The sequence below is a fragment of the Cavia porcellus genome, unplaced genomic scaffold (genome assembly GCF_034190915.1).
Source record: "Cavia porcellus strain 051 isolate PalLab524CR breed Dunkin Hartley unplaced genomic scaffold, mCavPor4.1 scaffold_11, whole genome shotgun sequence".
Taxonomy (NCBI): Eukaryota; Metazoa; Chordata; class Mammalia; order Rodentia; family Caviidae; genus Cavia; species Cavia porcellus.
This window is the reverse complement of record NW_026947494.1, coordinates 57,875,508-57,889,185: the sequence shown is the minus strand read 5'-3', so window position 1 is coordinate 57,889,185 and position 13,678 is coordinate 57,875,508. Positions and strand designations below refer to the sequence as shown.

General features: G+C 44.9%; 1 protein-coding gene across 11 annotated transcripts in view; it reads left to right on the top strand.

Moving 5' to 3' along the window:
- The window catches only part of Ocln (occludin), a 78,160-nt gene that overhangs the window by 53,636 nt on the left and 10,846 nt on the right, over positions 1 to 13,678 (top strand). For all 11 annotated transcript variants that reach the window (XM_063257866.1, XM_013146474.3, XM_013146437.3 and 8 more), the window contains 2 exons: positions 9,274 to 9,422; positions 13,148 to 13,363. In XM_063257866.1, coding sequence (XP_063113936.1) covers positions 9,274 to 9,422; positions 13,148 to 13,363 — 365 coding nt within the window. The remainder of the gene's footprint in view (positions 1 to 9,273; positions 9,423 to 13,147; positions 13,364 to 13,678) is intronic.

The window sequence follows — 13,678 nt, the reverse complement described above, 5'->3', positions numbered from 1 at the left end:
GGTTGGTGAGGCTTGTCTCTGGTATGCATGATGTTGGAGTCTGTAGGCAATACTGTTAAAGAGTCCTGCTGCAAAAATGATCATTAATAGAATGTAAGAAATTAGGAACCAAAGTGGATAACAAAACATGACTTAGCCTGTTAACTGTGGCTGCACGGCCTTTGTGAGACGGAGATGGGTAGGCGACAGAAGATGAGATGACCACTCAGAATGATCAGATTTAGGGCTGGAAGGGCACCTCTTAGCCTGAGTGATGTGAAACCAGGATGGCAGTCTAGCAACTTTGATTTAGGCATGGGTCACTGTAACCTGGTTGTAGTCCTTGGAATGATTTGCTGTAACAGAACTTTAGCAAGTATGAGAAAGGCTTTTATGTATCCTGAAAAAGTATAAACCAAGTGAGAAGACTGGGACCTGCACAAAATAGGCCCTGTTTGTAAATGGCATAGGTTGACCATCAATACCCCCAGAGATTGAGGACTTAATATAGCAGCCTGAATACTCAGGAAGACCTCTGTATATATGGCCTCTATGTCCACAAATATAGAGAATGTCTTACCTGAGACTTTAGTGCGACTTGGAATCTGAGACGGACACCTTAAAGGGGGCTGTTGTTGCCCTGAACTTCCTCAGTCTTCAGCAGCGATTTTCTGTCGGTGACGAATCGCAGTGTCAACATTTCCTGTGAGGGCTATTACTTAGGATGACTTACCCACTCTCTGGTGGCTAGGACAGTCCAGTAGCCCTGGAGTAAGGTCTCAAAGAATGCCAGGAAGGGGCATTTTGGTGCCCAATGTCTTCTGCTGCATTTGAGCGTGGTCCATGGGGAGGCCAGGCAGCTCCACCTTGTGTAGGTTTACCTGTCTCAGAACTCCAAGTGTCACAAGTGTTAAAAATATGAAAAACCATATTAAGATCTCTCTAAGGTTTGAAGGTCAAGTTTTGCCTTTTTGTTTGGGATTTGGACTACAGTAGAATTAAGTAAGCATGCAGGAATTTAATATTGGCATTTTGGATTAAAGAGCAGGCTTTATCTGGATGGCACATTGCTTTTTATAGGGTGACACGTAGAATTAACAAAGCTTTAGTCTGCCAAACAAGGCTTTAATGGAAACGTTTTGCAGTAAAGGTTTAGCAATCTTATGAATAAATCTATCAAAACTGATCTAATACTGTCAAATTCTGAACACATTTACTTTTAAAGTTGTTATTTGCAGTAGTATGAACCAAGACAAATAAAATAAAACTTTGAAGAAAACCCTTGTCTTGAAAGAGAGCTAGTGGTTCCCAGCAAAAAGGAAATTTATAACCTTAGTTGTTAAACAGGAGATTGGTGAAGGCTTTGATTGCTAAACAAGGCTGGTAAAATTATCAGGTGGCCAATAACCTTGATTAAATGGTTTGAGAATTGTAATAAAAAAGCATCTTTTGAGCGGAGCCAAATTGTAAAAAAAAGCATGCCTGAGCAGAGCCGCTGAGCTGCTGTTTTGCGGCGCTCCGGCAGAGCACGCCCAGTAGGTGGGGCAAGCGCTGGGATGTAGCGCGCAGGGGCGGGCTCGGACTGCCCCCGGAAACGTGTAAGGTGACAGCGGCGGCGATGACGACGCACAGGGGAGGGAGGGGCTGGGACGGCGCATGGGGGAGGGGCTGGGAGGCGGCCCGACACAGCGCGCGAAGCTGGAACTGCTCGCAGGGCTCGAGGATTAGAAAGCCAATTTAGGAACACAGCTGGGTTTTGATTAGCTTCCTGGACCTGTTTTAAAAGTTTGTTATAGTTAGTATGCTTGTCTTGCTCTGGCACAGCTACAGGCCCAGAGTCATTATAAACGTCCTTAAAATGTAAATCATAACAATTAGTAATAAATTTAAATTGCTTGATATAATTCTGTGGGTCAACAGAGAGGCTACCTAATTTAAGGGTAATCTGGTATAGATCAGAAAGGGAAAAAGGCACATGGATGTTAACAAGCCCCTTGGGGCCAGCTTGCTCCCGAAGTGGAAGCAGAGCCTGAGGAGAAGATTCCAGAGCAGAGGGCCATTGAGCAGCCATCCTTCCGGTAGGCGCATGTGAGCAATCATCTGTAGAGCGGCTATAGAGCTGCTGCCGGTCACCCTGGGAAACACGAGCAGATGGCGTCTCACTGTGTGCCTTGCAGCTAGAGGACTGCTGTCGGCAGCACAATGAAGCATCATGTGCACTGCAACAGGGCGGCTGTTGTAGTTCACAAGAGGAGCCACAAGGAGACGCCTGTTGACAGTGAAGGCCCTGGAAACATGGCGGCTCCCTGTCACGTGACCCAAAACATGGCGGCGCCTGGGAACATGGCGGCGCCCTGTCACGTGGCCTGAAACATGGTGGCGCCCTGTCGCCATGTGGCCCTCCGGAACATGGCGGCGCCATGCCATGTGGCAGAGGGTTGTAACATGGCGACTGTTCCCTGCGCAAGCTGGAACAATCACGCGACCTGCTGGAAGGACATAGTGACCAAGACCTAGTATGGTGGGTTACAGAATTCTCAGGAGAAGTCGGAGACTGAGAGGAAGCACTAACAGAGGGATCAGAGCCGCGAGAGCCGCTGGGAGAGTTATGGGTCCCAGGAGAAGGCGGGGGAGAGGATGGAACATCGGGAGATAACTGCGACACAGAGGGATTAGAGCTGCTGGGAGAGTTATGGGTCCTGGAAGGCGGAGAGGGAGGCGATCGTACAGTGGGAGGTATCTGCAATGAAGAGGGATTAGAGCTGCTGAGAGAATCAGGCATAGGGGAAGAAGAGAGTGGTCTGGCGGGAGGTAACGGCAGGGAACGAGTTTGGTGGTAGGCAGGCGGCGGCTGGGAAAACGGAGAGCAGGACGGAAAAGTTTGCGGCGCAGTAGACTTAGCTAAAAGTATCTCAGCTGGAGCACAAGACTTAATGAGAGATGGGCGTGTTCTCAGAATAAGAAAGGCTTGGACATAAGGGAGTTCTAATAACTTGTTGCCAGCTTGACAAAAATCGTACAAGTTCCTGAGAATGCAGGGGTCAAATGTTCCTTGCCGAGGCCAAGGCTTGCCGATAAGCGGATAGGTTGGCCAGACCTCCTGGCAGCAAAAAGTTAGTTGTTTAGTTTTTATGGTACCTTTAATTTTTAGAGTACGTAAATTGGAAATTAGGCATTTTAAAGGCGTCTTTTGGGAGTTAGAAAATACGTTCCCCATGACTGATTCAGGCAAGAAAAAAAACCGGAGGTCCAGAAAAAGTCGTCACTTATTTGTGGTACCACGCGGCGACTACGGTTCCAAACCGTAAACTCCAGTCGTCACTGAGAGATTTACGAATGGAGTCTACGTGGGGTCAGTAACAGTTTTGCCCGTGAAAGCGCAAGGCTTTAAGGGAAGTGAGGCATTCTTTCAGTGTGGGCGGTCCCAAAAATCTCTGCTTTGGGCTATCCGAACCCAAAGAACGTGAGAGATTTTGTGGGCGCAGGTTTGCCCAGAAAGAACCCTGCCCTGGGCGGTCCTAAGGACGTGAAAATGCACAGACCCATGCAGACGGGGAGAACATTCCACTGGGGCTGCCCAGTGCGAAAAGTTCCCCGGGGAGTGCTCACCTGAAATCAGTCTGGCCGATGCGGAGTGCAGGCGGCTGGTGACAGGAACGTCTCGGGAGAGGAAAAAGCTCGGGATTAATCCAGGATGTTATCTGATTATCGGTGTGGAAACTCTGGGTATGTGGCCCAAGAGTTAGTTGCCTGCCGATCGAGTCACGGCACCAAATGATAGAGTTATTTCCAAAAGATGAAAAATATTAACAAAAGATGAGAAATATAAAATAAAAAGCGGCCTTTATTCTGAGAACACGGAGAGAGATGACCGGCAACCCCACCGCTGGCGTCCGGCGATCTCTCCGGCGGACACGCGGCGTGGGGGCCTGTAAATAACCTCGGTTTGGGGTGGAACCTAAGGCGGGCATTAGGGATACATAGGTAGCCCATTGGTCCTAGGTTTGGTGCCATATGTAAATTCCCAGGGGCGGGAAGATGGCGTCACAGGTAACTTCCTAGGGGCAGGGCAAGATGGGGCTTCCTGCTTCCGGTTGTGGCTTTCCTGGCTACAGTGTCCTGCCTGGGCCAAAACCTTTCAGGTACCAGGGATCAAACTTAAAACTTGCGCTTGCCAGGCAGGTGCTATTCCACTGAGCTATATCTCTGGCCCCCTTTTTACTTCATTTTGACATTTCAGAAACACTTTAAATCCAGTAATTGTTAACACTGTTTGGAGTGCTTGTCTTTTTTTAATTTGACCTCAGTAATGAGGTTAAGGCATTCTTGGTTGGTGTATTTTTTCCTCTGTTGCCTCGTGCATTTGTCTCTCTGCTTGCCTCTGTAAAGTCTAAGTGTGGGTGGGGCCAGGAACTCCTGAAGGGAACCAGCTCTCAGAGGGAGGGCCACTGAGCCTCCTGGTGGCGCCTACAGCTCCTTCCCTCTGGCATTCCCACTTTTTAAGCTCTTAAGCTCAGTAGCAGGCCCCTCCTTTCAGTTTTATTTTGTTTTGTTCTTTGCAACAGGGTCTCACTTTGTAGTGGTGACTGACCTTGAGCTCACTGTGTAGCTCATGCAGGCCTTGAATGTGCAAGGATTGTCCTGACTCAGTCTCTTGAGTGCCGAGATAACAGGTGTGCACTATCACCTTGCCCAGCTCCTTTCCTCTTCTCATCTTCACAACCTTTAGCTGTCCCCCCCAACTTGGTTGGCTGGGAGTCTATCAGTAATGACAGTAAAACTCAGAAATGCCTGATCTTCTAGTAGGAAGTCTAGGTTGGGGACTCCTTGTGTAAGTCACTAAAACCCAGTTAGTCAATCTCCACAGGTGCCCCCCCACCCCAATTCTTTCTGCTGACCTTCAAAAGCAACAGTACAGAGTTTATAGCTCCCTTGTATTTGTACCATGAAGCAGATTAGAAAAAAGTTATTTTCTTAGTTTGGGGGCAGAAGGAAATACAGCATTAAAAGCGAAAGAAAAAAATTACTTTTCTCCTTTTTTTTTTTTTTTTTTACAAATATATTTTATTTTGCCTTTGCCTGTAAACTTTTAAACTTCTCTTGAGAACCAAGGCTGTTGCTAATTTGTCTTTTAAATCTGACATCATATTTAGGTGAGGCTTTTATTTTTGGATGGGATGGGTTTTAAAAATATAGAATGCTAGGACCAGGGATTTAGCTCAGCGGCATAAACATCTGCCTGACAAGCACAAGGTCATGAGTTCGATCCTAGTATCAAATATATATATATATATATTACTTCACAAATTCAGATGTTACCCTTGCACAAAGGCTCTGATAATCTCTGTTGTTCCAGTTTTACGTGCTGCTGAACTTCTTATGCCTATGTATTAAAAAGGCTTAAATCTTGTGGTCAAGCTAGTCAGTTTTGCTGACAGTGACATAAATAAAAGCCAACTTAGAGTGGCTCATTTGATGAAACACTCAGTTATACACAGCGTAGAATAGAGTGGTAATCAATGAGGAAAACTTTCTGCTAAAAAGTCAGCTCCTGATTTGTGCCAGACACTGGGCTGAGCTTTGGAAACTCAAAGAATAAAGGAGGAGACTGTCACATTACTTTCTTTTTTCCCACTTGGTCTAGGTCCTTGGTAAAGTTGTCCAATTCCCTGAACCACAGCTTCCTCATTTTTTTGAGAAAGGAAGAATACTTGCCTATAAAGTTGTGCATAGTGCACCCTTCGGCAGCACATATACTAAAATTAAAGTTGTGTCTAGTAAATGACCCAACAGTTCATTAGTCACGGTGGTGGTTTAAGACCCGTACACTGTCTGCTAAGGTTAGACATTAGCAGTGGAGCCTGCACAGGTAGTAAGAGATTGCTTGGCAACACTGGAGGTGCTGGGAAGACCGGTTGCTGTGTCTCCCAGCAGGGACTTGAGGGACCAGATCCCTAGGAGGTGGAAACACTTAACTGAAACTTGAAGCCCAGTGAAGGATTAGCTGGCAAAGAAAGGAGGAAGGGCAGCCCAGGCTGTGAGAAGCCTCCAAAGGACCCCTGCTGAAGTCCCAGCTGAGGAGAGGGGGCAGCTGGAGAAGGGTAAGGTGGGCTTTTAAGAAAAGGAAGTATTTTCAGATTATGACGAGGTCTCTTTGGGTTGGGTGGGGCTTTCCCTGTGGAATATGGTGTTGTGTTCAGGGAGCCAAGAACAGTTCCTACCCCATCTGTTCCCCCTGTGGTGAGATCTAGGTACACTCCCTGGAAACCCACCTGCTGTTTCCCACACAGCTGCCAAATCTCACTTTCTGAGGAAAATGCTCCAATTTCCTTTCAGATTCTTGTATTCTGACTTGCTAGGGATGGAGATGGCCAGATTTTGATGCTGTGAGGAATGGAAACCTCAATGCAAGGCATGTGTGTTGCAGGGACATGAATACAGTATATTGATGTGATCCTGAGGATCTAAGAGTGAAATAATTCAATTATAATTCTGCTGTCACCTGCAAATTCTTGAAAAAATTCTTTCATTAGCTCTAATGGCCTTTATTCCAGATATCAGGACTTTTTAGGTTGTTCAGAAAGCATTGTGGTGAGGGCTGGGGATTTAGCTCAGCAGCATAAGCGCCTGCCTTGAAAGCAGGCAGTCGTGAGTTCCATCTCTGGTACCAATGAAAAGGAAAAAGACAAAAAAAAAAAGCATTATGGCAAATGAGTTAGTCTGCTATGTCCTTTATTCATCGGGAAACTTCACGCAGTGAGTGCTTTCCTCTGTTCGTGCGGGGGAAGAGGCCGAGCTTTAGAGAGCTTGTAGGTGGTAGGTTAAGGGGGTGCCCATGTCCTGCTGTCCCTTGCTTTGAAAAATTGCACTTTTTTTGCATAATTAATTTGTGGGATTATTTTGATTCTCTCTCTCTCTTTTTTTTTTTTTTTTTTGTCTTTTTCCTTTTTATCATACCGGGGATTGAACTCACGATTGCCTTCTTGCAAGGCAGGTGCTTATGCCGCTGAGCTAAATCCCCAGCCCCGTGATTATTTTGATTCTCCATTCTGCCCCATACCTTATTTCTGGTCCTTTATGCTAAAACAGATGATTTATCTGAGATTAGCACTTAATTTGGGGTCTTTGGTTTTTTTCTCCCATTTAAAAAAGTCAATTGTGGGGCTGGGGATTTAGCTCAGTGGCATAAGCACCTGCCTTGCAAGCAGGCAGTCATGAGTTTGATCCCCGGTACCAGTAAAAAGGAAAAAAAGACAAAAAAAAAAAAAAAAAAGTCAATTGCAGAGTAATAGATGATAGGGTTTTTAAGGTGAAATTTAAAAGTGACTGGTATGGTGGCACATACCTGTAATGCCTGCTGCTCGGAGGCTGAGGCATGCAGGATGGAAGTACAAGGCCAGTCTAGGCAAACATGGTAATACCCTATGTAAAAATGAAGATTTAAAAGAAATGGAGGAAGGGAGCTCAGTGGTAGTGATTTCCTAGTATTCCCAAGGCCCTGGGTTCAAGCCCTAGACTTGAAAAAAAAATGTCTTTATGGCACTGGGAACCAACTCCGGGCCCTTCATACTGAACTACACCCACAGCCCTTTATTTTTCCTTCTGAGGATGGTAAGCCTTCCGTATCAACAGAGTCTGACCCTTGGTGAATTGTTTTGCTGCAGTGCTGGGGACTGAACCCAGGAGCTGCATGTGGAAGGCAAGCATTTACCACTGAGCTCTACCCCTAAACCCAGTGTGACTGCACTGTACTTCCGAGGGACACAGTCACTTACACACGTAAATGGAGAGGGAGGAAGTGAAAAGGGAGGCACAGTGTTGTACACTGTAGGCTGGATAGGAGAGCCAGTCATGTGTAGGTCCAGGGAGAAGTCAGAAGCGTCTTTCTAAAAGAGCTGTAGCAGAAATGATTTTGAGCACCTTAATTTTTTCTGTGGTTTTAACAGTTCACACTCAAGGGCGAATGGATTAAGAAGCAAGGTCTGGCATTGTTCCCTTGTTCTGCTTCCTGGTTGCCATGGAACTACATAGCTCAGTTCTGTCAAACTTTTCTACCATGGCAGTTCTGCCTTGGACCAAAACATGGACTGAATCTCCTGAAACCCAATCATGGACCGAACCTCTCTCCTAAAACTGTCAGCTAAAGTAAACCTCCCTTCCTTTAAATTGTGCATGTTGACTCTCATGTCCCAGTGCTAGCAAAAGTGACTGATACATCTAATAAAGAACTGTTATCCAAAATATGCAGATTCTTAAAGGTCAGTAATAAAAAAAAATTAAAAATGGGAAAAAGATGTAAAGGTAAGTTTTATCAAAGAAAATATAAGAATAGCAAAATACATGGAAATATGTTTAACATCAGAAATCAGTTTGAATACTTAAATCACTGATCCAAAGATGTTATTGTAGTTAAAATTATACCTAATAAAATTGATATTACATTGGTTTAAAAAAAAAAAAGAAGCAAGGTCTTTTGTTCTAGATTAGTGATTTCCCAAGGGTGGTGCCCAGACAGTGGCAGAGCATTACCAGAGAGTTTGTGAGAAATGAAACTTCGCTCACTGTAGCAACACATGTCTGTCATCTGTAATCCCAGTACTAGGGAGGCTGAAGGAGGACAAGGGCAGCTCAAGGGCAGTCTGAGCTCAGTGCGGAGAGGGGAGATCCTGGAGTGGGGAGATTTTCTTCTCCATACCATCCCATACCTATTCCATATTGAATCTGGCTTTTGTAACACAGAGGAGTGTGAGGTAGGACAGTTAAATGGGTAGTTATTCTGCCTACTTACATAGGATGAGAATAAAGTGAATTTTTTTCCTACTTGACAATAGATTCTGGTCTTGTAAAACTAGCAACTTTTTCTGTGCCTGCAGAAATATTGATTTGACTGTAAATACTTATAATAAAAATGCAATCATTAAAAGTTAATAGTATTTGGGGCTGGGGATTTAGCTCAGTGGCATAAGCACCTGCCTTGCAAGCAGGCGGTTGTGAGTTCAGGGGTTCAATCCCTGGTTCCGATTAAAAAAAAAAAAGTTAATAGTATTTAATGAGCCCAATAAATATTTGGTATTTATATAGGGTAACCCACCACCACCACCACCAAATTAAAAGGTATACAATAGGGGCTGGGGATTTAGCTCATCGGCATAAACGCCTGCCTTGCAATCAGGCAGTCGTGAGTTCGATCCCCGGTACCGATAAAAAGGAAAAAGACAAAAAAAAAAAAAAAAAAAAAAAAGATACATAATACTGATTGTCTTTGGTGGCTGTTTTTTTTTTTTTTTTTTTTAGGTTAAAAACGTTTCTGCTGGCACACAAGACATGCCCCCACCTCCATCTGACTATGTGGAGAGAGTTGATAGTCCCATGGTGTACTCTGCGAATGGCAAAGTGAACAGCAAACAGTCCTATCCAGAATCTTCCTATAAATCAACACCCTCGTAAGTATCAGCTCCTTACCTTGACAGAATGAGTCAAAAAATGAATATTTGCATCTTTAAAATCAGTTGTTAGAACCGGGCGTGGTACCCTATGCCTGCAAACTCAGCATTCAGGAGGCTGAAGCAGGAAGATTGCTGTAAGTTCAAGGCCACTTTGGGCTACACAGTGAGTTCAAAGCTAGCCTGAACTACACAGTGAAACTGTCTCAAAAATAAATACATAAAATTTTAAAATTCAGTTGTTAGCTAGTATACTGGTGCATACCTGTTAATTCCAGTGTCTTGGGAGACAGAGGTTAGAAGATCCCAAGTTGGAATCCAGCCTGGATAAGTTAGAAAGATCTCATCTCTAAATGGAGTGGGGATATTACTCAGTGTTTCCTGGGTTCAGTTTGCAGTGTGTATGTTGGGATAGGTGGGCGGGCAATCAGTTGTTTTGTACCATTCTCCTTATTTAAAAAAATATTGGTTGGTCCGATGGCAGTGGGTTATCAGAACTTACTAACATTAGTGTCACTAAAGTTGATATACCACCCCCCCACTGCTAAATTTGACTGGCTTAAAAAAAAAAAAAAAATCAACCAGAGCCAGGTGGAAGGATTGCTGTGAGTTCCAGGCCAGCCTGGGCTACATAATGAGTTCAAGGGTAGCCTGAAGTATATAGCTAGACTGTCTCAAAAAAATAAAAACTAATAGTACCCACAAGTGCTGGACTTGGATCTATTTATATTTATGATTTGGGAGTGTATATATGGTGGTACCTTGGTTCATGAACTTAATTCTTTCCATGATTCTGGTTGGAAGCTGAATTAGTCACAAATTAAATCATAGTCCATAGTTAGGCTTAATGTTGACCTTATGGGAAAATTCTATTTGATTTGCAACCAATTGATTAGTGACCAGGAAGAATTAAGTTTGTGAACCTAGGTACCACTGGGAGTGTGAGCAAGAGCATGCGCAAGAGTCAGGGGTGTGGGGTTTTTTGCTTTGTAACAGAGGTCCAGGGCTACTTGGAAGACCAGGATGGAGGAGGGCGGGAGTCTTCTTGTTGAAGTTGAAAATGTGACTTTGCACTTGCTGATTTAATTAAAAGGATGGGTTGTGGCCTTTTTTTTTTTTTTCCTTTTGGTCTTTCATGGTAAGTGTGAAGAATGTAGTTCTATATGTTTCCTTTACATTTCTAGTTTTGAAGATTCAGTGAGGGTGGAAGAAAGTTTCTGAAACAGTTAAGTGTGGTTTTCATACTTCAGCTGTTTCAGTTAGTTATTAGGTTTCATGAATAGAAGGGAAAGATTGCATGTTCATTGACACTGTCCACATACTTAGTTTTGTTTTGTTTTGGTTTGTCTTTTTGAGACAGAGTCTATGTGGTTCAGGCTGGCCTTGGGCTCACTTTTTAGCCTAGGCTGGTCTTGAACTTGCAACAATCTTCCTACTTCAGCCTCCTGAGTGCTGGGATTATAGGCGTGCAACACCAGGTGGCCTTTTTTTTGGTCTTTCTGAGACAATTTCCTTAGTTAGTTCAGGTTGGCCTTGAACTCACTTTGTAGTTCAGGCTGACCCTGAACTCACAGTGGTCCTACTGCCTCAGCCTCCTGAGTGCTGGAATTACACATGTGCACCACTATGCCCAGCCCATACATAGCTGTTAAATTAGGAAATTTAATGTGTTCTAGAATTCTGGGTGCATTAGTCAATTTTTCATTGCTATTGTCAAACACCTGAAGCAGGTATCTTGTTACTTTTCTCTCATTGCACAGATAAAACACCCAACACCTAAAATGAAGGAAGGAAAGGTGTATTTAGCTTCCAGTTTGTAGAGGTTTCGGTCTATAATCATTTGGCTCTAAGGCAGAGTGGCACATGGCAGAGGAGCAACAGTTCATGGCAGGGGAAGACAGCAAAAGCAACAAGAGCAAAAACGAAGGAGTGACCAGCAAACCTCTTTCCATCCCTTATCTGGTATGCCAGCTACTTGCCCCAGGGCAGGTGCAGCACTCGCACCACCAATTCCAGCACTAGACAATGAACCAGTACAACCGCCTCTGAAAAGCCTGCATCCCGTGACCACAGAGGGAACATCCAGACACAAACCATAACAGCAGGCTAAGTTTATAAAGAAGGAGGTTTATTAGCTCACTTCTCTAGTGGTTCGAAGGGATGGACTGTCCTCTGCTCAGTTTTGGTGAGGACCTCATGACAAGTAATGAGGCATTGTAAGCGCAGGGACACCTGTGGAAGGAGAGGTCACATCTCAGAACTAGAAGCCAGAGAGTTTTTCACAGATTGGGTTTGCTCTCTGGAACCTGGATCCCCTTCCTAGGGCAGCACTGGTAGTGATGTAAAGAACTCCTGCTGAGCTCTACCTCTCTAGGACTAGGCTCTGAAAGTCAGTTTGTAGGTTCCTGAGGCTACATGCACTGCCCAACCCCTAGCTCATTATTTTATTGTATTGCAGTGCTTTACCACTGAGCTGCACCCCCACTGTCACTGTTTTTTAAGCATTTCTCTTGCTATGCACTTTCATACTAGATCAAATGTGTACTGTGTAGTGTTTTAAAGGATGTAAAAGGAGGAGAGATGCAAAACCTCCAAGGTGAAGATTTATACTGTCAGTATCTAATATTGTAACATTCTGGCAAGAGGTTTGCTTTGGTTCCCTCCACCTCACCCCCTTTCCTAATTTCTCTTGTCCTTTAGTTTATTCTATCCGTGATCCTTACCCCTCAGATAGAATTGCTGCATTCAGGTTTTGTTTTCAACTTCAAAGCAATAAGCACAGTAGCTGCAGAGTGTCTGGGAACTTACTAATCATTGACTCGTGGAGAAAGACACATTTTCCCACTATTAGAAATAACATCAAGCTGAATGTGGTGGCACATACCTGTAATCCCAGTACTATGGAGGCTGGGGCCAGGAGGATTCTTGCAAGTTCGAGACCAGCCTGGGCTACAATGAGCTCAGTAACAATTTTTAGAAAGCTTACTAAATTCTTTAACCCTTACACTATAAATTTTTTAGTTAGATTTTTAGGGTTTTATTTTTTAAACTTTTATCTTGAAAGGATAATTGATACATGGTAGTATAGAATTAATATTTAAAAGCCCTTATCGCTTGGTCACATGAGCTGCATCCTCTCCCCGAACTGGCGACCTGGCGTTCTACTGCAGAACTGGCAGAACCTGTTGAAAAGAATCATGGTCTTTATTTTCCTGACAACCTGGTGCAGAGTAAGTCATTAGCACAGTGCCAGTAAACTGCACTGATGGAGCTGCATGAACTTCCTAAAATGAAATCTGAGATCCTTTGGCTTTGAAGTTCAAAAATGTTCCTCCCCTGGAGTGCTGGGGGTGTAGTTCTGGGAATACAAAGTCCATGTTCTCTTGGAAGCTGCAAAACAAAAGAGCAGTGGAACGGGGTGTGGCGCCGAGGCGCTGCACGGTACGCCCAAAGCCGCGGTGCCGTCGCTGCCACTGCAGAGAAAAAAATAAGGCCTCCTGTCAGAATTTGAAAGCCGCGTGTGTGCGTTGTAGTTCTGAGCTGGTGCCAAAAGGAATGCAGCTTTTAAACTAGACCTCTGCTCAGTGCTAGCTGCGAACTCCTCGGGTAACTCCACCTAGAGGGTGATGTCTGCCCGTGCTCTTGTTGCTGCCTCTCATTGGCACGTGTGCTGGCGGGGTTGCACCTACTCTTGGTCACTGAGCCCTGCCTCTTCTTTTTATTAGAGTGCCGGAAGTGGTGCGGGAGCTGCCTCTGACCTCCTCTGTGGACGACTTCCGGCAGCCTCGGGCCAGTAGCACCAGTAACTTAGAGACACCTTCACAGAGGGCCCCCAGGAAGGGAAAAGCCGGCAAGCCCAAGAGAGCAGAGCAAGACCACTATGAAACAGACTACACGACAGGTGGCGAGTCCTGCGACGAGCTGGAGGAGGACTGGATCAGGTAGTGTCCCCTCCCCTCCTGCCAGCCCCTCACTTTCTGTCCAGTTCTGACCAGCCAGCTTTGTGGTTGTTGCCTAGGAACCGGGGCTCATGATGAAATTTCATTCTGCACCACCTAGGACGGGAGGCAGCACCTCCTGGTGCCCTTTTCCTGTGGTGTGCTGTTGTCATAAAGGTGAATGTGGAGGGAGTGACCTGTCTTAGGTGCACTTTGAGCTTCCCAGTGAAGTGGCTGATGATCGTCACCTGTGCTCTCCTACCAAGGTCCCCAAGAGGAGTTATTCAAATTAATAAAATACAGATACAGAGGAATTGT